Here is a 22,710-nt window from a genome sequence, read left to right as displayed (position 1 = left end):
GGTTAAAATTCGAATAACTTCAAGTAAAAATGTACTTCGTATATTTGATTTTGTTATTAATTTACCTTGAGCGGTGACAAATGTAAATTGTCGTAGAAATTCTTGAGATCTGATGCCACGCCTATAGCAGCTAATGCTTCTAATGGTTGTCCTGCCTTCTCTAAGTCCAGTTGGAACGCGTCCAGCTAGAAGAATATTATAATGTTTCATTCCACTTGAAGTTTCTGATCGTAAATCGTATTTAGACATTTGATATTCAAGTAACGGTACACAGTATTAAGAAACCAGATGGCTTAGTACGAGTTTGTTTTACGTTTAACAAGATCGAAACTAAAGCGCGTTCGGCGCTCTGATTGGTTGATTTATTCGAGGCAGCTAATCAGAGCGCCGAACGCGCTGTCGTTTCAATTACTTTAAACGTAAAGCAAACTCGTACTAAGGGTACGGTTTAACTAGTGTTTTAAAGTCTTACCGCTTCCTGTTCATTCAGCAATCGTTGCGGGAACATGCCCATGAGCGCGTTGATGAGTCCCATATCGACTTTAACATGGAACTCCTGAATCAACACCTTATAGTACTTGTATTGCCGCACTTTGCTATGCTCCATTATTCGTTCCACTATCGACACTTCTATAAACGGCTTCATACCTAAAATATAATACGGTTTAAATATATGTGCTTTATTACACAGTGAGTATTAATAAGCAAGCTAAGCGTTAGTTATTTCATTTTCTAGCGATATCTAGCATTCGCTGCATACCTTGGGCTACGTGCATACCAAACCCCGGTCATGCAAAAAGATAAAACACAATTTAGGAAAAGAGGTCAAAAATTCTATAACGATTTGGTTCGTCAGAATATCAAACCTTCACAACTTATGAAGGATGATATGACATTAGTGATGACTGTTTGTCACAGTCGGCTGTTTAGGTAGTTATGGACAGATGAAATCAATGATGACTGAATCAAAATTCAAAACATAGAAGAGTCTCAAAATCAAGTGAAGATAAAGTATTTTGTTCCATACAAATCATAAGTTTCAATTACTCTTCGAAAATCGTATTTTTGGTTTCAAGTTAACAGCCCATGACAGTCCACTGCTGGCCTATAGACCTCTTCTACATAATTTCTGCTAGTATTTGTTATATTATGTGAAATGTGCAGTTCCTTCGTCGACAGTCAGTAGTCGACACCCGAGAAAAGAGTAGGGGGTGCTTATTAAAAGTGTTCTATACGTTTGACATCAATATCTACATATCTATTAAAACCACTAATACAAAACCTACAGATAAAAAAGAACTTTTTACAGAAAGAAATAAGGATTGAATTAGGTGTACTGACCGCTGGGATCTTCGTTGGTGATGGATCTTGGCGGCGGTACGGGCGCGAGCACGACGGGGAAGGTGGGCAGCGGCAGCTGCTGGTCGATCTGCAGGCGGTGCAGGCGCGCGTGCAGGCGCCGCGAGTGCGCCGTCAGACCGTACGACGCCCACAGCCCCGGCTGCAGCGTGCGACGCAGGAGGCGCACCGACGGCTTCAACTGACGCATCTCTTCGAAATCCACCTGCAGACATTTGCTTGGTAAAGTCCGATTCTATACTGCTTTTAATTTTTAATAAACATAAATTGCTGTTAAATTATAGGATTTCATTTAACATTTTCCACACAATAATTTATTGGCGGGCAGTTTTTTTAGTCAACATAGCAAGTCTTACGAGGTGTTAATAAGTAAGTAAGTTATCACACAGGGACATCATAATTATTTTGTAAAAGCATACCTCAACTTTTTCATCTATATAGACACGAGGCACAACAGGCTCGTCGCTAACCATCTTTTCAGAAATATATCTTTGATAGCACTCTTCCAATTGCAATACTTTTGTCCCTTCAATCTTTTTGTAGCGGCGTGCACCCACCTTGCACTGTTCCCATATTATACCAGAGCTGAAAGTAAAATGAGTTATATTAAATACAAAAGACGTAAAGGGGATTGACCAACTTGTATGGGACTTTGGCTATTTTTGAACAAGCACTTCAGCTAATAATATATGTTTGATTTATTAGTTCATATCAGTAAGAATGAAGATACAAACTTAGTTTTGTATCAAGATTTATATTTAGATATTATTTTACATTTTATTGAAACTGGTTATGCATGAAATAAAACATTTTTTTTTTATTAAAATGCAATATTAGTCCGATTCATATGTAATTAATTGTTATAAATTCGTAATTCGTAGCTTTCTTTAGTTTTAAGTTAGTTTTCATCTTAAGTTCGGAGAGATTATATTTCTTTAGTTTAAGTCCGTTTTTAAACTATTTTTTTCAATGCCCTAAGTGAGTATACATCTATTAAATTCAAACGCAGAGCTCATTATGTTGATTTTTGAAGAGTTCCCTGGAATATCTTCTACATCTCATTTTTGAAGAGATCGGGAACTATGTGGTTAAAACCAAAAATTTGCCGGAAGTCACTATTCCACGCGAACGAAGTCGCGGGCAAAAGCTAGTATGTAATTAAAATATGGTCAAGGAACTCGGCAGGTGGATTAATAATTTTCTGGTACCTTACCAAGCTCAAAAACTCAAAAATAGTTATTATATGTGCACATCAACCTACTGTTCTATGACCCACTATGCAGTTGCAGTAATAATGTTTTATGGCTGTCCTGCCTTTAGTGTTATTTTCATATAATATATATACAAAATATGTATTCCTACTAATGTGTCTACTTTGTATTTTCCCACACAATAAACTGCAGTTGCAACACTCACAATGCAAAAGAACAAAGCGAATAATATCTGTCATTTTGACGAAAAACACAACAGATTGACAGCAGATTGGCAGCACTAAAGTCAAATTCAAAGCCAACTACTACAAAGACTTGGTCTTAATATGATAAGACCAAGTATTTGTAGTAGTTTTTATTGGTATTTGTTATGACAAATACCAATAAAAAACGATTTTTTTATAGTGCTAATTTACACAAAGTTATTAGCATCAGACATTTACTAAAAACAAAAAAATAAAATAAAAAATAAAAAATAAAATAAAATTTACATATAAATAAAATTATTGGTAAATTACATTTTTGTTGAGCAGCCTGTTCAAAAATAGCCAGATTTGGACAATCTCCTTTAAGTAAAGTAGAAAGATATTAAACAAAAACATACTTGGATATACTGATGTAAACAATTTCGAGTTGCTCTGGGTCGTTTACCAAAGACAGTCCAATGCCTTGCATGGACAATACTAGTTCAGTGTCCACTGACTCCGCTTCCCCAACGGTATATGCGCCGCTGGCTAGCATCGGGTCGTCTGTGAATAGTATCACTCGCTGCAATCCGTCCAGGAACGAGACCCAATGCACCTTTGTGTGGTCATTGATCCTATCGATAAAAAGTACAGTATAATATTAAAGATGTTGTTATAAAAAATTATTGTAATTCGAGAAAGAGCGGTGTGATATATTTGTAAAGACACTATAAGGATAGAACTATGTCTCGTCAATTCCACCGCATGTGTTTGCTCTTGTCTACAGTGTTAAAAGAAAAGGACAGTAAAATTCTATTTGGCTTCTTACTTTTATGGTTTGTTTACAAAAATTCACACCAATTTTGGTTGAAGTATAGTCAGTATTAATACTTACAAGAATTCTCCAATACCATCTTTCCTCAAGTCGTTTTCGACTTCTTTCTTCTTGTGACTTTCAAATATTAGAACACGCGGTCCTGCTGGGTTATCCCATGTATACAACATTTTATGCATTGATTTCAATTTCCTGAAAATTACCAATTTGATTAAATTTAACTATAGGATAACTATAGTGTTTCTCTTAAATCCTGTAGAGTCTCAATCATAAAGATATTTGCTTCCGATCTCGATATGCTTTAAAGCTACAAATTAAACCTTAACTTTTATTAATTGTCTCTTTACTATAAAAAAATTGACTTACTTAACATTAACGTTTTCCTTCTCGTACACAGTGATATTGTGCGGCGTATAGTTGACGAGCAATGCAGGCGCGTGTCCGTCGCGGTACTGTCGTATTGTGATATAAGTACCGCCTTCACTCAGTTGCACTTCCACGTGTAGACCGCCAAACTGTCATGGGAAAAAAAAGTTATTTTTATTTTCTAACTTGTATTATGTAAGTATATTAGGCACAAAAGTTTTGAAATATCATACCTAATAGGTAATTTCTCAAGTGTTGATGTCTCGGCAATTATGTTTGGAACCACCACATAATTTCACAAAACAATTTGTACTAATTCTAGTACCAATATAATTAGTATATTTTATTAATAAAGAATAATAATTATTATGTTACCTCATTGTCCAGCTTCAAGCAGACTGAATGTTGTTCAGTGTATAAGAATGGAGCAGCATGTCCTGGAGAACAAGCGACGCGCAATAACAACAACTTGTCTTCTTTCTCTACAATCGGCCACAACGGAGCACTTGAATTTTGTGCCACCTAAAACAATACAAAATATTTAGTTACCCTAAACCTCCATCAGAATCACAATAAGGCAATAAATGTATCAAACCCGTTTGTCGGGAAAAAGTTTCGTCATATAACGAAAAATAAAATGTGTATGTATTCTATATTGTCTTACCGTAGTCCAAGGATCACCAGATCTATGCAGCTCCTGATATTGAATATCAAATGGCGCTTCATTGATGATCAAGAAGTAAGGCGTGAATATCACCATTTTAGTCAAACTGTTGAATGTAAGTTGATTCGTAACTGCCACCTACAAAGAGGAAATTATGATTAAAAAAATAAGGATAAACTTTGATAGTCTATATAACTGACATTGGGAAAATATGTAATGAGAATCTTTATTTACCTGATACGTTCGCCCCTCGTGCTTGCACAGTACAACACCAGAGCTTCCAGGAACATCAAGCGAGAACTTATCGGACCATTCACCAAACTCAACGCGAATAGCAGCCTTCTTTTTACCAAAGAAATTCTTTGCACGGAACGAGAACAGAATCGGCTCCTTATATTCTTTAGGATGGAATATCACGTTACCAGTTTCATCGACATTCTAAAAGAATAAAATATTATTCAATATCATTTTTAGTTCTAGTCGTTAACGACCAATGCTGCAGCGCGTCATTATGCATTAACCTGTACCACAAAGCTTGCTTACCGTTACCACGAAGCTAAATAAAAAAATATTAACAAGTTTGGTGATTTAATGGAACTCAGGTTACTGTGTGACCATGCATACTATCAAAAATGCTACAAATCGTACGCTATTGTATACACAATAATACTTATAAAAATACATGCTGATACAAAGCAAATAAATACAGTAGGGCCATGGTAATCCACAAAATGAAAGCTATTATGTGTGCATTTTTTCCTTTTAAACAATATGTAGACACAACCCAACACAAAACACACGAACCTCATAAGCCTTTTTTAACATTTTCATTATTTTTGTACCCGATAGTGACAACCCTAGAACTTATAATAAATTAATACCAAAATCCTCTTGAGTGTGCTTAATGTAGCAAATTAAATTAATAACTTTATAGTGCTTTAATAGTGTTTGCACTTACCGGCAAACAAGACGTATGGCGTCTAAGAAATTTACTGCAAGGTGAATGTTTAATCTGTAATTTATATAAAATGGACAACCCATACAGTATTCGCTATAACTAAAACACAATTTACTTATCTAACTTATAACATCACAAATACTGTGTAAACGGACAACATTACTTATGGATTAGGCTATGACCCCACTGGTAGACGCATGCTAAAATAAAATAAGGGTTACAAGGCAATGATCATAAATATCGAAATCAAAAAATCCTATGCTTTGAGATGAGGCTTGTTAGACAAAGGAAGCAATAACCGACCGAATCGAGGATTAAAATAAAAATAATGAAAGGAAAAACATCTATTAAAAAATATTCACGATTAAGATCATCTCAAAGATACCTTGTTGGGGGTGCTGGAGTCTTTTTCTGGTTTCTTTGATTTCTGTAACCACGTAATGTATTTATGGCCAATGTGATAATAAAGATCTACTCCAACAGTACAGATTACGAATGAGTTCAACGTCATCATTGTATGCCAATGACATAGTAAATGGCTAAATAGTAGTATTAGAGAGCCTCATAGCGTTTCTACTTACTGTATCACTCATACATACTTCATAGTTTAGAAAGAATACATGAAAAGTAGACAACATGGAAGAGGTCAAATGATTAATACTATCTAGCTACCAATACTCGTACTCGTACATATCACATGAGTCTCTTGTCTAGTTTTAGTATTTTTGAAGAATGTGAAATATTATTTCAATCATAGTTGGACACTGAGTAGAAGTCACTCATAACATGCCAATTAAACGACGGATGCTGCAGCGATGAACAACATTGACAAATTTAGAATTTTCACTCACATAAAAAACTCGAAGCCAATTAATTTCGATGCCAAAACCATCGCACCCACAAAAAACTCATGATTTAGAACACTTTAGAAAATATATATTTAGTACTTACCCTGTAGCATAAAGTGAATCCTGTTTTGTTGAGCATCCAGAAGGGACAATAAAGTGACAAGACTTGTGTGCCCTCTAAATCCACGCTATGCATACCCAAGTCTAACGTCATTACCGACGGACTGTCATGAGATTCAAACGACCATACCGATAGCTCAGTATCACTTTCTGGAAGATTCTTTGTACATACCCAACATTTGTCAAGATAGTTTTGGATCTGAAATATAGATATAAATGTACTTAGTAGGACGTTATATTTTCATTGTGATGATTACTTAGCATCTGGTTTATTCTGTATATTTTGTCTTAATCTTTAACATTATTAAAACCATTTTCCTTTTTGTTACGTTTTTACTTAACCATCTAAACCTAAGAACGTTTTGTAGTATATTATTGATACAATAATATTTATAGAGACATTAAATTTACTAAAACATAAAATATAATATTTGTTCTTACCATAATAACAATAGACGCTCTATTCGGCGATAAATGTGATAAATGGAACATCTCTCCAGGACGGAACACCTGAGTTCTCTTCAAACCAAGTTGTGAGACTACGATCTCAACTGGCAGACAGTTCTGCAGCTTGACGGCAGGTTTGAGCACTATGTCGTAGCAGGACGACGCGAACGTATGGCGGGTTGTGTGCTCGTAGAATACTTGTTCCATTGTACCGACCGCCTGAAGAATAAGCATTTGTTAGCCAATCACTCTTTCGAAAGATGTTAAATGTTGAGCACATAATATCTCAAAGAGCAAAACGTAGAGCATTACGTAAATACGGTTAAGATATTATACCTTTAGATAAAACTTCTCTCCACTGTTCTTATCTTTAGAATCGCACTGCAATAGCCTGGATATATTAACTTCTTGCTGTAGCTCACGCCAGATGAATGGTGATACAGATACTGTGAATCCTAAACAATGAAGCCACATGGATAATAACAATAGAAAGTTCGAAATTGAAATGGTTATTGAGTTTGAAAAGACACAAGTCACACACTTATCTTCGATAGATTCCTGACTTTATTCTAAAACGATAAAGTTGAACATCTATCGACACAAGCATGTAACTGTAGGTAAAAATACGATTTTATACAACATGTTCTATAGAAACAGCGACATACCTTCAACGGAGAAGAATAGCTCAGCAGTAGGAGTATGAACTGCCTGCAGTGGCAGTCGTATGATGTCACCCGGCTTCACCTCGCCCAGTAGTCGCACCTCGTTCCCGCTCAGCGTCATGTAGTACACCGACACGTTCACTGATAACGTGTTCGTTACCTACACATAAAGATGTATATTAGGGAATCTTCTGTTAGACGTCTATTTTTTTTTTCTTGAACGGTTTGAAATACGGTTTCAATAGTTTAAGAAAGGAAAACTGAGGGATGGGAGACATGGGCAATGCTAATTCCTTACTATAAGGTTCTTTGTCATCAACTCGTTTTTTTTATTCCATAAAAAAAGAGTGGAAGAGAGTAAAAAAGGGAGAGATAAAGAAGAACAGACAAATCTCTGTGTTTCTTGGTTACGTCGTACAAAGTGCTTAAACCGTTTGGTAACCAGTTACCATCTTAATCGACCATCAGCACACCTAATAATGCATACAAATTGGATACAGCAACACATAATGAATTATATGACTCTATATTTATTTAAAATTCTCTAAATTTACATTTTTAAATAATATTTAAAACATACAATATAAAATAATATTTAAAAATATAAAAATAGGAGCCGACCAGTAGCGGGAACATGGTCCAAGCTACCGGTAGTTAGGGCTCCAGAGACAGAAACCTCCTCATAATGCGTGACGTTATGTTATGAATTATATTATTATTATTACCTGTACAACACTCCTAAGATAGATATGCAGCGCGGCGTCTTGCATGACGACATCAGAGATAAGTCCGCGCGGCTCAATGGCGGCCACGTGGGGAACATTCTTCTCACTCGCGATGCCGGACATCTTGCGGCCTAGTGGGAAGTAACGCTTGTCTGCACGGTCTACTGGGATCTGGACCTCGTCGTCTATTTCCACAATCTGAAAGAAGCATTCATTTTCTTTTTTATGTACATGAAGTGATTGTGAACAATGAGATGTAGATTTTCGTATTCTAATTTATTCTGACAAACGTCTAATGAGACCTTAAAGGTTTAGTCTATTCTTAAAGAGGCAGGCGTAATAATGTAGATTTGTTCCAAAAGTAATGCAAATTGGTTACAACTCTAAATAAAACATTAAGATCAACAGATTAAAGCTAAAGTTTATATTATACGTAAAGGCTTACCTTAACACTTAATTTGAGTGGAGGTGGTGGTTCGTTCAGTTTCATCAAATTCAATCCACCATGTTTAAGCTGCAATGGCACACAAGCACCTGGTTCCAAAACCACTTCCCTAAAACAAATACCCCTATTTTAAGAGACAGAATACTAAAGGAAAACTTTAATTAAGGAGAAGCTTTCTAGAAGTTTAAAAAAGTATTGAAAAAAAGGTAGGACACCCTCCAAAATGTTTATTGTAACAGCGAATATGTATCACTTTATGTCAGCCTTGGTCGTCCCACTGCAGGGCAAAGGCCTCCCTACCCTCCTTCCACTCATCTCTTTGTAGAGCTTTCTGTGACCAATCCTTTTCATAGGAGTCGAGTTCATCCCGCCATCTCCTTCTGGGCCTGCCGCGAGGGTATTGACGTTGAGTATACATAAGTAGTTACTTATGTACACTACTTATGTACCACTACTTATTGCGAAATAAGAGTTGGGTTATTATGCTATAAAAGATATGTATGTATATGTACCTGTAGTCAGACGAAACATATTGTTCAGTAAGACAAACAGTGAAGTCGTGATTTTCTTTCAACATCAACTTAGCCGTGAGACCGGTGCAGTTGTGTAGAACGTAAGGCGCACCCAGGAAAGTTTTTGTGAAAGGCTGGAAATATTATAATAGAGTACATTTAAAACTATTATTTAGTCAATGATGACATTGTTAAAATTGGATAGAATGATTATAAAAACATTTTATAAAATATTTCAATACTCACATCAACTTTGGACTTTGAAGTGGTTGTTCCCTCGGAAGTTTCCCCAGCGGCGGAAAATGAATTTCCTAGTAAAGTCAGCACCTATAACAAAATTATTCTCATGAATATCACAATATATTATTATGTGCATATTTACCCAAATCCCATCTTCCCTTCCACCTCGTGCGTTACAAACGCACTTTTAACTACCCTGGTATTGTACGTGTCCATGGGCGGCGTCGATTGCTTACCATCAGGCGATCCATCTTCTTGTTTGCCGCTCTATGCCATGAAAATTTTATTACGATGAAATCTTACCTCCATGCCGGTCCTAGTAATGGTAATCTCGAGTGGTTCGCTACTGGACAGGGTGACGGTCTTATGAGCTTGTCTCTGGGCCACGGCTTGCAAGTTAGCAGCTTCATCCGTCGTGTCTATTATTGTATGCGTCTCTTGTGCATGCATCACCACCTGTAAGTTAAAAAACATATAAAATTGAGCTTTATTACGGAAACAACAAGGTCTAGATTTGAATGAAATACATTTTGTTAAATGTGTTGATGTACTTTACCTCCATCTTAAGTTCCCAAGGCACATGTTTATATTGGTAATCCTTCAGAACTTCCACAGGTTCTATAAGCGGCTCCCACACTGCACGTTCAATATTATAGTACGACACTTGCATTGCCCATGTGGACTCGGCATAGAACTAAGGAAAAAAAATGTTATTATAGTAAATTGTACATCTATATCTATACATATAATAAAATCGTAGAAAAGTGCTGTCTGTACATTGAAAATAAAAATAAAAAAAATAGCCGGGGTTATTGTTATGTCGATGTCGAACCCAAAAATGTAATTAACTTTTTTTTTGTCTGTTTGTCTGTTTATCTGTTTGTCTGTTTGTCTGTTTGTCTGTTTGTCTGTTTGTCTGTTTGTCTGTTTGTCTATGCGCGCTAATCTCAGAAACGGCTGATCCGAGTTGGATGCGGTTTTCACGAATATATTGTGGCATGCTTCAGTTATGCTTTAGTGTATATTTATTTAGAGTATATTTGTTTCATGTCAATCGGTTCATAAATAAAAAAGTCATGTCAAATTAAAGAATCACGTCGAACACTATTCTATGCTTATACCAATAATCTCCGCAACTATTTGACGGATTTGGTTGAAATTTGGTACAGATATAGTTTAGAACCTTAGAAAGGACATAGGATTTTTATTTCAAAAATCAAAAAATAAATTTATTCCGGACATACAGCGCATGTTCAATTCCGTACTATAAGTACGAAATTGAACAATAGTGGTCCTGCTGTTTCGTATATTCTAAATTGGTTTCGTTGTATTTGTCAATTAATAATTTTATTAGTTCGGTTTTCCTGGTTTTCTGGTTAAACTATTTAACGTAGGTTTAGTTTGATATCGATTATTAGTAGTTACTGTAGTTAGTTTTTTAAATAAAATTGTAAGTCTAATTTATAAATTAATTAGATTAGATTTCGTCGCTTCTTTTAAATTATTTAGTTTAAGCTTGGTTATTATAGCATAGAGGAAAGGTTGTAATATAATTTCTTTTTTAATTGTTATAAATTCGTAATTCGTAGCTTTCTTTAGTTTTAAGTTAGTTTTCATCTTAAGTTCGGAAAGATTATAATATTTCTTTAGTTTAAGTCCGTTTTTAAACTATTTTTTCAATGCCCTAAGTGAGTATACATCTATTAAATTCAAACGCAGAGCTCATTATGTTGATTTTTGAAGAGTTCCCTGGAATATCTTCCACATCTCATTTTTGAAGAGATCCCGCGAGATCGGGAACTATGTGGTTAAAACCAAAAATTTGCCGGAAGTCACTATTCCACGCGAACGAAGTCGCGGGCAAAAGCTAGTAATATATAAATATAGTATTATAATGAGAAAAATTCTAAACAAAATTACTCACATCCGAGCTCCAATCTTTGACTTGTCCAGTGAGAGAAGCTTGCATGACCAAGACGGGTATAGTCTCATTACCGATCTCCATTTCAAAAGACGTGATGATCGATGGACATGATAACAAACAAATCTCTCCAACTGGAGGATTCGCGTCCATCTCTACATATGGTTCGTCCTCTGCGTCGATTGCCTCCACTGCTTCTTCTATTGATTAAATAATAATATGTGATTAAGTACTTTTCCAACAGCATTACGATAAGTGCTCATAAAAGAGTACAAATTAAAAGAAACATGACAGTAGTTAGTATCCTCACCTGTTTTTAAGAACCAATAAGAGTTAGGATTGAATGGTTGAATGGCCCATAGATTATTGTAGAATATCGCCTTGTTTTCTTCTACTTGGTTGTTTTCGTCACTGCTTGTCATCGTTGCCAGCACACGATTTAGCAGGGCAATGATATCTGTATGTAGAAAAAATAAATTAGTAATAATATTCTTTAACTTTCAATGTTTGCTTAGTCTATTGATCTTTTGTTATGTCTAAACATCTTTGCCATTGTCATTTTGAGTGCACTAATAACACAGTGAAACACTTGAGTGGTAGACTGACCAGGTGACACGGTGATCTTGATGTCAGTGATGGCGAGGTCTATGTGCATCCCGCTGCAGGGCGGCTGCGACAGCGCCAGCGACAGGTGCGTGGGCGCCAGCAGGTACCGCGGGCCCGCGCCCCCGCCGGCCGCGCCCCCGCCGGCCGCGCCCCCGCGCCCCCGGGCGGGCTGGCGGCGCGGCCGTCGTCGCCCAGCGTGCGCACCACCATCTGCAGGCCGGAGATACCGCCGTCTGCCACCATACGCTCCACGCTGCGCCGCAACTTGAACCGGGCCTCCATCTACGCATACATACGACCATTTATCGACTTATATGTGTCTTTAGGGATTTGTCAAATCACCAGATTTTGTTTAGGGAAATGATAAAATCGTGTTGTTATTTTGACATCCGCCGTGGTTTGATCAAATCCCTTAGGGATTTGACGAAATCCCTGTTTTTATCATTTCCCTGCGACATATGTATATTCCGTAATGGTCCTCGATGCGTTAATAACGTGTCAATATTCTTCGTGCCAACTCCAAAAATAAAGTAAACCAAAGGAAATTTTGTAAGTTATAATCAATTCGTATTCGGATTCGTAAAAAAATAATCGTCAGTCCCCCTTAGAACCGCTGCTAATTATTAACATACGAAGTGTTCGTCTAAAATTGGAACAGTGCACTTCTTACAATAAAAATAACAAATAAACTAATCCATATTATTAACATAGAAATACATACATTCAACACCAAAGCTTCACAATGCTTCATTTCCAGGGATTCCACGAGGATAATATCTGGTTGTTCAATCTTTATGTTCACTGTCATCATCGATAGTTTTGGCGGTTCCGCCATTGCAGTCGATACCGCTGTAGATTTTCTCTTCTGCAGAATTAAAGACAACAGACACACAATTTATTATTTTTGATCAATTAATAGTTATTTATTTGTCAAGTTCCGATATTTATGATTATTTAAGCTTTATGCATAATCGTACAGTAAGCGGACTTAATGCCATTGACATTATCCTCCAGTCTGACCTTTGGGTGATGCAGAGACATTTGTATAACGATTTTTTTATATTTATTTTTTTAATTATTCTGGATTGTTTACCGTTACATCAATAGATTTTTCAGTCATTCGCGGGGTTAATGTTGCCTCGTCCTTTGGTTTATGTCCATCCTCGGCCATTCCCGTCGTCATAAACTCCGCGATCTTATTCAGGAAATCCATCGCCAATATAAGATCAAAACTGAAGATTCTCATGTCAACTGCAAGAACACAAGATTGGTGAAAATACGTTTAAAATAAATATCATGATGACAACTATAAAAGATTTGGATTATTATTCAGGAGTCAGGACCCCTATAACCACTCTAACGTTCATGGATAGCACGGTATCCAAAAAAAGGAGCGTCATACGCCCATGGATACTATAGTATCCAAAGCGACGAGTTCTGTTTAACTCCCTCTAGTTTAAAATACGGTCTTGTTTGGTGAGTTTTGACTGATTATCTATACAGCTGAATAAATTGTTCGACGAAAAAATAAGACATGGCGTTGTAATATGCTTTGACAAACAAAATATAAATTTTTAAAGTTAGTTGACTCGTTTTACGCCCGTGTTGTGAAGTGTTTTTGTGAGTTCCAACAATTATGTCGTAAATACTACAGTTTTGTTTAATTTATCTTGCAAGTGTAGTTATACATCAAAATAAACTAGAAGATTTGTGCTTTACGATGATGTATAAATATCACAGTTTTAGCTGATAAATCTAGTCTAATTTTAACTTCAAACGATTGTTGTTTCGAAAAAATGGCCGGTCGTATGGTGTTGGCCACTTTTAGTTTTGTTTATACATATTTTACATACTTTGCATTACAATAGTATATAAAATATCGAAATACATTTCGTAATAAGCAAAATAATACATTTTTCAAAGAGAAATATACTAAATTCATTGAAGATTCCATAATAATGTCAATGTGTTCCTCAGGTTTTTTGATGTGTAAAATTACGAGTAGTGTTTTCTTTCGATTTAATTACAATACTTAGAGTTAACCCAATATAATCATATATACATCAAAAGAAAGGGTAATGAGTCTAGTTTGTTGTAAAAATATTTTATTGATAAAATATGCAATAGTTGTGCCGTATATTCTAAAAAGGTAGAAATAATTCTGTTTTTTTTTCTGTGTTTCATGTTTAACCCGTTTTATTGTATTTTAAAGATTAACTAAAGATATAAAAAATTCGTTAAGATTGATCAGTATTCTTCAAACTTTTTTTGGTATTCTTTTCTTTATTCTAGGCATTACGGTTCAGTAGCTATATAGGTTTTTTGTTACGACGAACTTGCGAGTCGCGCGCGGTTCGGATGCCGTGCGCGGCTGGACGTTAGAGAGATAAACGGTCGCGCGGGCCGGACGTTTGAGTGGATAAATACACTAATCATCAGATGATAAATGTATATTAAATACATTAAGCCGTAAGGAAAATGGTGGCATATCACAACTTAAATAATATCTATACTAATATTATAAAGCTGAAGAGTTTGTTTGTTTGATTGTTTGTTTGTTTGAACGCGCTAATCTCCGGAACTACTGGTCCGATTTGAATAATTCTTTTTGTGTTGGATAGCGCATATATCGAGGAAGGTTATAGGCTATAAAACATTACGCTACGATCAATAGGAGCCGAGCAGAGCGGGTGAAACCGCGCGGAAGTAGCTAGTAACAATATAGACTTCAAGTGTCTGTAATTTACAGATCGACGATCTTAAAATAATTATTATTTATTATAAACTTTGTGCAAAATTAAATCGCAAAAGTTACAGCGAAACTTACTGAATGTATCATTATTCTTCATGGTGTAGGTAACATCGATCATGCTACGTATCTTGTCAGGGGTTTCCATCGCACTATCGTTTCCAGAGTCGGCTTTGTGCGACCGACGTCTTTCTAGGTACCTGGTATTACAATTCAATATTCTTTTAATCAGTAAATTTTATAAAGTTTATCCTTATAAAGATTGGATACTCTGCAGTGCATGCCGTATTTACGTAATTTAACTATTAATGTTTAAATGTGAACAATACCGACCTGGTCATCTTACTCCCTCTGCCTGGTCGTGTGTCATCGAGCGTACAATCGACAAGTAACACAGAGGTTTGCATAGAACCATCTGATAGCATTCTGCCTTTCACTGAGAGCAGTGCCATACAGAAACGCGCAAGGTCCACATCTTGGGAGAACATTGAATACTCTCCGGTTTGTACCTAAAATCATAACCAGTAAGTCACTATTGCGAGAAACCATAATTATACATTTAAATAATATCTTTGCCTAAACAAAGTCTTCAGAACTACTATTCAAAAGAAATACTAGATAGACCATCTACTTACAGTGGAAACGGTATTAAGCAGATCTATGACGAAGCTGTCCATAGTGAAAGAGAACTTAATAGAAGTTCTAGGTTTCTTTACTACATTATCCTTGGACGGTATGACGGCAGCCACAGACTTGGACTGCATTTTACTCGGTCTTACAGTGGCCTTCGATGCAGTTTTAGCTAGCCCCGCAGCGGCTTTATCTTCGGGCTTAGCACCTTCTTGCAGATTTTGGTTAAGTATTTTCATAATACTCTTGTAATCACTATGGCCTACTGTGATCTGAAAGTTAATAATAATTATCAGTTTCAATGTATCTTCTTTATGAAAGAATTAATAGGTTGTGTTTACTTCAGAGTAGTAACACTTACGGCAATGGTTTTCATCCTGCCTGAAATATCCAAGTCTGGTAATGATTCATACCAGAGTGAAAGGCTACGTTTAACTAACAGTTTAAAACTGGTAGGCCGCAGCAATTTCCTCTCTTGTAAAGCCTCCTTGTAATCGTCTTCAAGCTTCACACATGACACTTTCATATCTTCTAATTCAAGAGTTAACTCATCGACTGTTACCTTGTTGCTGATATCCTAAAAATTATAATACGACAAAATATAATGTCACACTATCAAATATTAGAGTATTTTACGTCTAGGTACAGTATAATCATCATACACATCCGCTTGACTCAAAAGCAAACAAAATTTTTCTTCGTGGTGGTCAGGCGGATGTGTCCGCGATTGTACTTGTAATTCTTGCATACTCACAACGACATTCAGGTCCACGAACTTGTTGTTTATAGTCATCACACCCAAATCTATGAGCATTGCGTTATGACTCTTGGAGTTTTCTGGTACAATAATGATAGGAGCAGCTAGGCGCACTTTAAGGGATAGCTTTGTTGAATTTGTGTACGCGTTTTGTACGTTTGCCCTCGCTGCGTCTGCGGCTTGCGAAGATGCGTCAATGATCGCTTGTTGAGCGGTTTGGAAATTGTTCAGGAATTCCTAATAAAAGAAGATATTGTGTTAGATGTAACACACTGAATTTTCGTGAATAAAGAGTAAATAACTACATAATAGGTGAAAATTAATGGTTACTTACCAACATAGATGTGACAAACCAGTTGAGGAAAATAATGCGCAGACAGCTGACTTGACAATTTATCGACATGTTCACATCACTGACATTGGGGAAGTGGTCTAAGTTGTACATCACTATTTGTACATTCATCACATCTCCGCCGAGTACTTTGAGTATCTGTAAAAAATATGAAAAAATTAGAAAAAGATAAAAAAATTAAAAAATATCTCATTGAAACTCTTTAATAATTTACTTCACATACATACTCACATATGTAAACAATAATGTGCCAATAATATAAAAAACACCACTAAACGTATAATAGTATAGTTAAGGATCTGAGCAATTTGTAAAAATGCATCAAATATATTCCTACCTCTTTATGTATTGTTGCGGGATTGAGATCTTCTACTTTAATAGACGCAATGGTGCAGTCGACTTGTGTATAAGACGCCTTCAATACTAGGCCAGCCGTAGCACCTTGCAATTGTACCACGGACAAAGGACGCCTTTCCGTTGCGAAAACAATCTCTATTGCCCCAATCTTACAGTTGACTTTCATTTGTATGCTCTCCACTTGCTTTTGACGAGATGGCTTCGATACACTCACTGTGAATAATAATAGTGACATTATATTCAAAATTAATCTTTGCTTTACGTTTTTATTATAATTATTTATTATTTATTGAGATAGACTTTGATTATCATTTCTTCTTACCTTTAGACTTAGCTGTGACAAACTCTTCATCCTCCATAATTGTTTCCAGTGGTCCAGCATTAGCTGTTCTATCGACTGTGCTCTGAATAGCTTGCATTCGAGTCTGAGAAAGATGCAAAATATTAAACATTATATGGATAAACAAAGTTGTGAACAATATATAATTCGAAAACCCTTCGTTATTTTTGAGATAGCTGCCTCGACCACGGGCGTCGTGCAGCATCATTATTAACTCACGTCATGGCTTGATATTAATCGAGCACCCTTTTATTAATACTTTCATTGTATTTGTGAACGATACACATACTTACTACACAGTATCCTAATAGTTAATTAGTACCGTATCTATCTACATACCTGATATTCATTAACAATCACAAGGATCTCGCGCAAGCCTTCAAGATGCAGTAGAACTCTCAAATTAGTGAAATCCAACTCAATCATCTGTTCAACTGAACCATAAATGCCTCTAAAATCTGGACATTTTTTATCAACCTGAAAACATTTTTTTGTTAAGTTTACAATTTTTAGTTTCATATAATACAATATTTAATAATAAAATAATATAACTTTCCATATCAACAAAGGCAACTCACATTTCTATAGGTAACAGTGAAGAGGTATCGATTCTGATTCTGATTCTGAGTCTGTAAGTGTACATTACTGATGGCAACATTTTCAATAGACTGATCTTCTATCACGACTTCGGGTGTCTCAATGATATCCAAGACCGATAGTCCATACCCAACTCTATGATGCTGCAACTTCACAGATCCCAAACGAATGACGGTTTCTAGTGTAAACGTCTTCTGAACAGCAGTTATTTCTAACAGCGCTAGCGAAAAGACTAAGAATCTATCGTAGCCTTTCGTCGCATCTGTCGTCTTTCGGTTGATACTGAGTATTAGTTCTGTTGAAGAACAAACATTACATGATATTTCAAGTAATAAACAAAAATAAGTTTTAATCATCAATATATAATGACATGACAAAGAGAGAAGAATAAAAAATTAAAAGAGTTATATTCTTCTCTTAAAACTCTCATTTTTTATAATAATTTTCGCTAAACAACTTTATGAAACTTGTAATTCTCTTACCTTTCATAATAAAGAAAGCTTCAACCTCAGTCATTTGCACAGTATGCTCATCTTTCTTCTTCTTCTCTTTAGCGCGAGCAGCCTCACGCTTCTGTTTCTCCATTGGATCCAAATATTTTAGTAGCGACAAACTTGATGCTTTCGATTCACTTTGCTAAAATTAGTAAACATAAGTTAACAAAATGAACTGAAATGGTAGTTTACTCATAATAACTAACTAAAATGAAGAAAAGTTCTACAATAATTGCGTTAGTTATGATTTAATTATACTTTTACATTCGTTTAATTCTAAACTAAGTTACGATACTTTAATGTTTACACTTTGTTACAATACTTTAATGTTTTTACTTTTTATAGTGATCTCTAAATAACATAGTGAAGTGAAATGAATCACATCTACTGTCTGTTGGCAAAGGAAGTTACCACCAGCGCCTGGCTCGGATGTGCACTTCTAACTGTATAGGCAGGCTCTATCACAGAACCAGACATAGTGTACGCAAATTTGTAGCAAAATATCTTTAAATTAAAGAAAACAAAAGGAAAATATTAATAACTGAAAACAAATCATAATAAGGGAACATAAAAAAGTAATAATAATAATTTTATGCCAACCTTTAGTTGCGTAGCTTCATCAGATTTCGGTAGAGGCATGCTTACTAATATTTCACATAATGCCAATAATCTGTAACGAAACATATTTACAAATAAATCCTAGTCTTTATATTTCAAAAATACATTGTTTGATGGTCGTCAATACTTAAATATAAGGCACAAATAGATCAAATCATGAGAAGATTTTGGCCTGTCTACTGTCATTGTACAAAACAACAGAACACGAAGGTAGGACATAAATTATGAGAGAAAAGTATGTGAATTTTACAACCAAGATAGATTTAGATCAAGTTTTTTAACTCACCTATCTTCGGAAACACTGATGGCAATCTTCTGCAATTCTCCTATGACCCTGACCTTGGGTAAGCGCGGATCGTCAGTAATCAAACACTTATGTATCTGTATAACTAAGTTGGTGGGTTGAAGTAAATGGAGGGGAGTGCCTTCATCGTTTGTCGATGATATCGCCGACTGCCAGTCTTCTTTAGCATGTGCAATAACTATCTGTAGATAAAAATATATATTATTAAATATTTATGATATGTAGTACTTACTACAGGTAAATACTCATATTTACCTATGTACATAACTCTTGTTCATATCTAATCCCAAACCCCATACTAAAGATAGAGCACACAATTAAAAACACGCTATAAATAAATAGGGTAATAATTCATACCTGCATTTCAGTAAGTTCAAGAGCCATTTTATCATAGCTGTGACGTGCTATCTCCTTCAGTATCTCTTCATCGGCCAACCCCTCCTTGTACAATTTGTGAACGTCTAACGCCTGGGAACGAGGCTCCGACTTCACTTTTATTGCACCTAGTTTTACTACTACGCAAGCTACGCCCCTGTAAATATTTGACTGTTGAAGCAAATTAAATTCGAAGTTGAAACAATACGTGTTTCACTGTATATTAAGATTGATACAGAAACACTTGTTTGAATTTCAATACTGATCCTAATTACTTAAGCATTAAAGTCGTATTTAGGTCACAATCATATTTACTTAAATACTTACTCATTGTAGATACCAGTTTTGGGCATTATAATGTATGAAGCGGCGATATCAATGTCAAGGTCTATAAACGTGTGGTGGTGGACAGCATACTGCATACCTAATGCAGACTTTTCTTTGAGATCGGACAGTTTGTTTTCTGCCACAGCTTGTAAACTAAAATAGAAAAACGTATTTGTAATAAAGAAATAAGTAGAGTTTTGGTTATTACTCTAAATATATTTTTTTAATATAGATTATTGCGCAAAACGTTTAAATTGTTGCGCAAAACGTTAAACCATTGCGCAAATAACTTGTTACGAATATCTATGTATTGGTACAATATATGGATGCACTAAATACTGCCTTATAGATAAATTTATTATAATTACAACAACATTGCATTTACTTACGTTGTCAACGCAGAAGATTCGGTTTCTGGTTTGAATACATTCACAATTTCTATGACAGTTTGTGCATCGTATATTATTTGTAAGGGACGTGCGGAAACTTTTACTCTTTGGTTACATAGACCGTCTGAAAACATAAGTTAAAGATCAAATAATATTCATTAAGCTATTATCAATTAATGGATGGAAAGAAAATAAAATAGTTGCCTTACCTAGAGGATTCGTTTCGAAGACAACATTCAACAAATTGACATTGTTTGTGACTTCCTTTGAAGTAACCAGTTGAGGTTCAAACGAACCTTGCTGAACGCCAGTTACAGTGAAAGACTTCATCTGGACGTCCAACCTAAAAGCCAGAAGAAAAACAAAAATAAAATTGGCACTTCAATAAGCATTTTGTTACTCGACTTTTTATTTATTTATCATGTACGAAAGGGACTTGAGAAGATATGATACAACCCAGTAATCTACCATAGATTAATCCCGTAACACGACCACAAAATAATGGCAACAGAAAAGAACAATAAAGTACTTGGGACATGGTGACTTCTGTCACTTACCTCAACGCATTAGCACTAGGCCGCTGCTTCATATCAACCTCGACGTGATCGACACAGGCCTTCAACACCTCGACCTCATCAGTGACTCTAAGCTGCAACCGATCCAGTTGGAAGTAGCTCTCTACCGATACGTATTCCACGGGCAAGTGTAAAGGTGCCGTGTTCTCTTGATAGTCTATCGCACGGAACAACTTTTCCTTCTCTTCGGGTGTCATTGCCTTTTCGAATTGTTTCACTAGAATGAAGGTTTTTTGTTATTAAAGGGAGATATTTGTTGCGGAGATTAGTCTCTCTCTGTTTCTGGTGTAATTTTATTTTCATAAGATGTTTATAAAAGTATTCTTTTGAAATGGCTTGATTAAAAATAATCAGACAATACTTACTGATAGCTGTTCCTTCCGCCAAATCGTCTTCTTTGGAGCTACTGCCGTACCACCAACCACTGAACCAACCTTTGTTTTTCTTAGCTTCCTCTTCGAGTTTACCCAATCGTTCAACCTAAAAACATAAAATATAAATATATAACTACTACAATATTTGTCTATTATACCATATAAAAGAAGGATTGTAGTATACCTAGTTTATAGATATTAAAGAGAAACCTAAGATTCTTCTCAACTACTTATATCAAATAAATATAGCTAGAATATTCTCACTATTAAATAATTCACATACCTCCATTTCAATCTTCTGCCTGATCACTACGAGGTTAAGAAGGTCAAGTTGCTTCTCAGCCTTGTCTAACACACATAACTGTTCCGAAGAGACTTTGCCCTTATTACTCAGTTTACACTGGTAGACAGCTGCATAGTCCTTGCAAAGCTGTCTGTGTTCCAACATATGCGTCCAATCCCAGTTCCTGCGCCGTCTGCGTACTTCTTCTTCGAGAATGCACGTGTACGCAAACTTCCACCATTCTTTGTAGTGGCGTTTATAACTGTTCAGATCTGGACGGTACTTTCTGTGATCAAAATATTTTAATTGTACTGACATTGCATTTTTTAAAAAGACTTCACTTTTTATTGGTTTACGTTATTTTTATTGGTTATTGTTAATGTGATACCGAACAGTTTTCTGTATACTAACCGCTTATTAAAAAAATATAAGAAAGTAAAGCGTAAAATACGAAAGCGTGGTCAGACGTGAACATATCTAATGCAATGTATACCCACTATCACCACTTCCCATGTAATAGTATGGTGATCCTGTTGTCCTATGCCTTAGGTATGCAATAAATCCGGAAAGTACGAATTTATTTATATTTCAAAGATTTATCCGAGGAATCGAACCAAAGACCTAATCGTCAGCATTCACATGTGCAACCAAAAAATTTGCAAATTCTATTTAATATCAGTAATTTTAATATATGAATCATAAAAAACTCAGCTGCAGTAATAAAAAATAAACGTTAAAGTTTGTCTGACCTACTTAAAGGCGAGCCAAAAGAGTAATCACGGGTCATGCAGTACAGTAATACAATTAACATCAATCAAGATACCTGTATGGGGCCTGTTTGTTCATTCTGTCCATGGAATCTGCCAGTAACATCATATCTTGATATTGAGCCTTGGTTAGGCTGACTGAGAGCTGCTCCATGTGTAGACTTAGTATTATTTTAGGTGAACTAAACTTGGGAGTATCGGCTTCTGGTTTCGGGTTTAGTTTTAGTTTTGCTGTTGCGTTTATTGGACCCAGAGCTAAAATACACATACATCTTATAGCATATTTTCCATAAATAAAACAAAATAGAAGTTCATATT

General features: G+C 35.6%; 1 protein-coding gene across 1 annotated transcript in view; it reads right to left on the bottom strand.

Annotated features, from left to right (window-relative positions):
• LOC118268319 (intermembrane lipid transfer protein Vps13) overlaps positions 1-22,710 on the bottom strand; it is a 35,975-nt gene that overhangs the window by 6,492 nt on the left and 6,773 nt on the right. The window contains exons 6-54 of the mRNA XM_050706220.1: positions 22,449-22,647; positions 21,626-21,911; positions 21,334-21,448; positions 20,951-21,185; positions 20,603-20,736; positions 20,394-20,517; positions 20,005-20,157; positions 19,660-19,834; positions 19,285-19,484; positions 18,981-19,050; positions 18,369-18,522; positions 17,868-18,181; positions 17,629-17,766; positions 17,272-17,374; positions 16,930-17,162; positions 16,575-16,730; positions 16,238-16,477; positions 15,845-16,060; positions 15,489-15,755; positions 15,187-15,362; positions 14,932-15,053; positions 13,198-13,355; positions 12,826-12,969; positions 12,298-12,386; positions 12,105-12,241; positions 11,809-11,955; positions 11,502-11,698; positions 10,134-10,271; positions 9,881-10,033; positions 9,584-9,664; positions 9,338-9,471; positions 8,826-8,934; positions 8,381-8,578; positions 7,659-7,815; positions 7,330-7,448; positions 6,988-7,212; positions 6,530-6,745; positions 5,964-6,005; positions 5,579-5,632; positions 4,855-5,058; positions 4,621-4,758; positions 4,332-4,478; positions 3,957-4,105; positions 3,651-3,782; positions 3,175-3,390; positions 1,779-1,944; positions 1,342-1,564; positions 473-648; positions 66-185 (exon numbers count right to left, since the gene is read on the bottom strand). Coding sequence (XP_050562177.1) covers positions 66-185; positions 473-648; positions 1,342-1,564; positions 1,779-1,944; positions 3,175-3,390; positions 3,651-3,782; positions 3,957-4,105; positions 4,332-4,478; positions 4,621-4,758; positions 4,855-5,058; positions 5,579-5,632; positions 5,964-6,005; positions 6,530-6,745; positions 6,988-7,212; positions 7,330-7,448; positions 7,659-7,815; positions 8,381-8,578; positions 8,826-8,934; positions 9,338-9,471; positions 9,584-9,664; positions 9,881-10,033; positions 10,134-10,271; positions 11,502-11,698; positions 11,809-11,955; positions 12,105-12,241; positions 12,298-12,386; positions 12,826-12,969; positions 13,198-13,355; positions 14,932-15,053; positions 15,187-15,362; positions 15,489-15,755; positions 15,845-16,060; positions 16,238-16,477; positions 16,575-16,730; positions 16,930-17,162; positions 17,272-17,374; positions 17,629-17,766; positions 17,868-18,181; positions 18,369-18,522; positions 18,981-19,050; positions 19,285-19,484; positions 19,660-19,834; positions 20,005-20,157; positions 20,394-20,517; positions 20,603-20,736; positions 20,951-21,185; positions 21,334-21,448; positions 21,626-21,911; positions 22,449-22,647 — 7,979 coding nt within the window. The remainder of the gene's footprint in view (positions 1-65; positions 186-472; positions 649-1,341; positions 1,565-1,778; positions 1,945-3,174; positions 3,391-3,650; positions 3,783-3,956; positions 4,106-4,331; positions 4,479-4,620; positions 4,759-4,854; positions 5,059-5,578; positions 5,633-5,963; positions 6,006-6,529; positions 6,746-6,987; positions 7,213-7,329; positions 7,449-7,658; positions 7,816-8,380; positions 8,579-8,825; positions 8,935-9,337; positions 9,472-9,583; positions 9,665-9,880; positions 10,034-10,133; positions 10,272-11,501; positions 11,699-11,808; positions 11,956-12,104; positions 12,242-12,297; positions 12,387-12,825; positions 12,970-13,197; positions 13,356-14,931; positions 15,054-15,186; positions 15,363-15,488; positions 15,756-15,844; positions 16,061-16,237; positions 16,478-16,574; positions 16,731-16,929; positions 17,163-17,271; positions 17,375-17,628; positions 17,767-17,867; positions 18,182-18,368; positions 18,523-18,980; positions 19,051-19,284; positions 19,485-19,659; positions 19,835-20,004; positions 20,158-20,393; positions 20,518-20,602; positions 20,737-20,950; positions 21,186-21,333; positions 21,449-21,625; positions 21,912-22,448; positions 22,648-22,710) is intronic.

The sequence above is a fragment of the Spodoptera frugiperda genome, chromosome 29 (genome assembly GCF_023101765.2).
Source record: "Spodoptera frugiperda isolate SF20-4 chromosome 29, AGI-APGP_CSIRO_Sfru_2.0, whole genome shotgun sequence".
Lineage (NCBI taxonomy): Eukaryota > Metazoa > Arthropoda > Insecta > Lepidoptera > Noctuidae > Spodoptera > Spodoptera frugiperda.
This window is presented reverse-complemented; position numbering and strand designations above follow the sequence as displayed.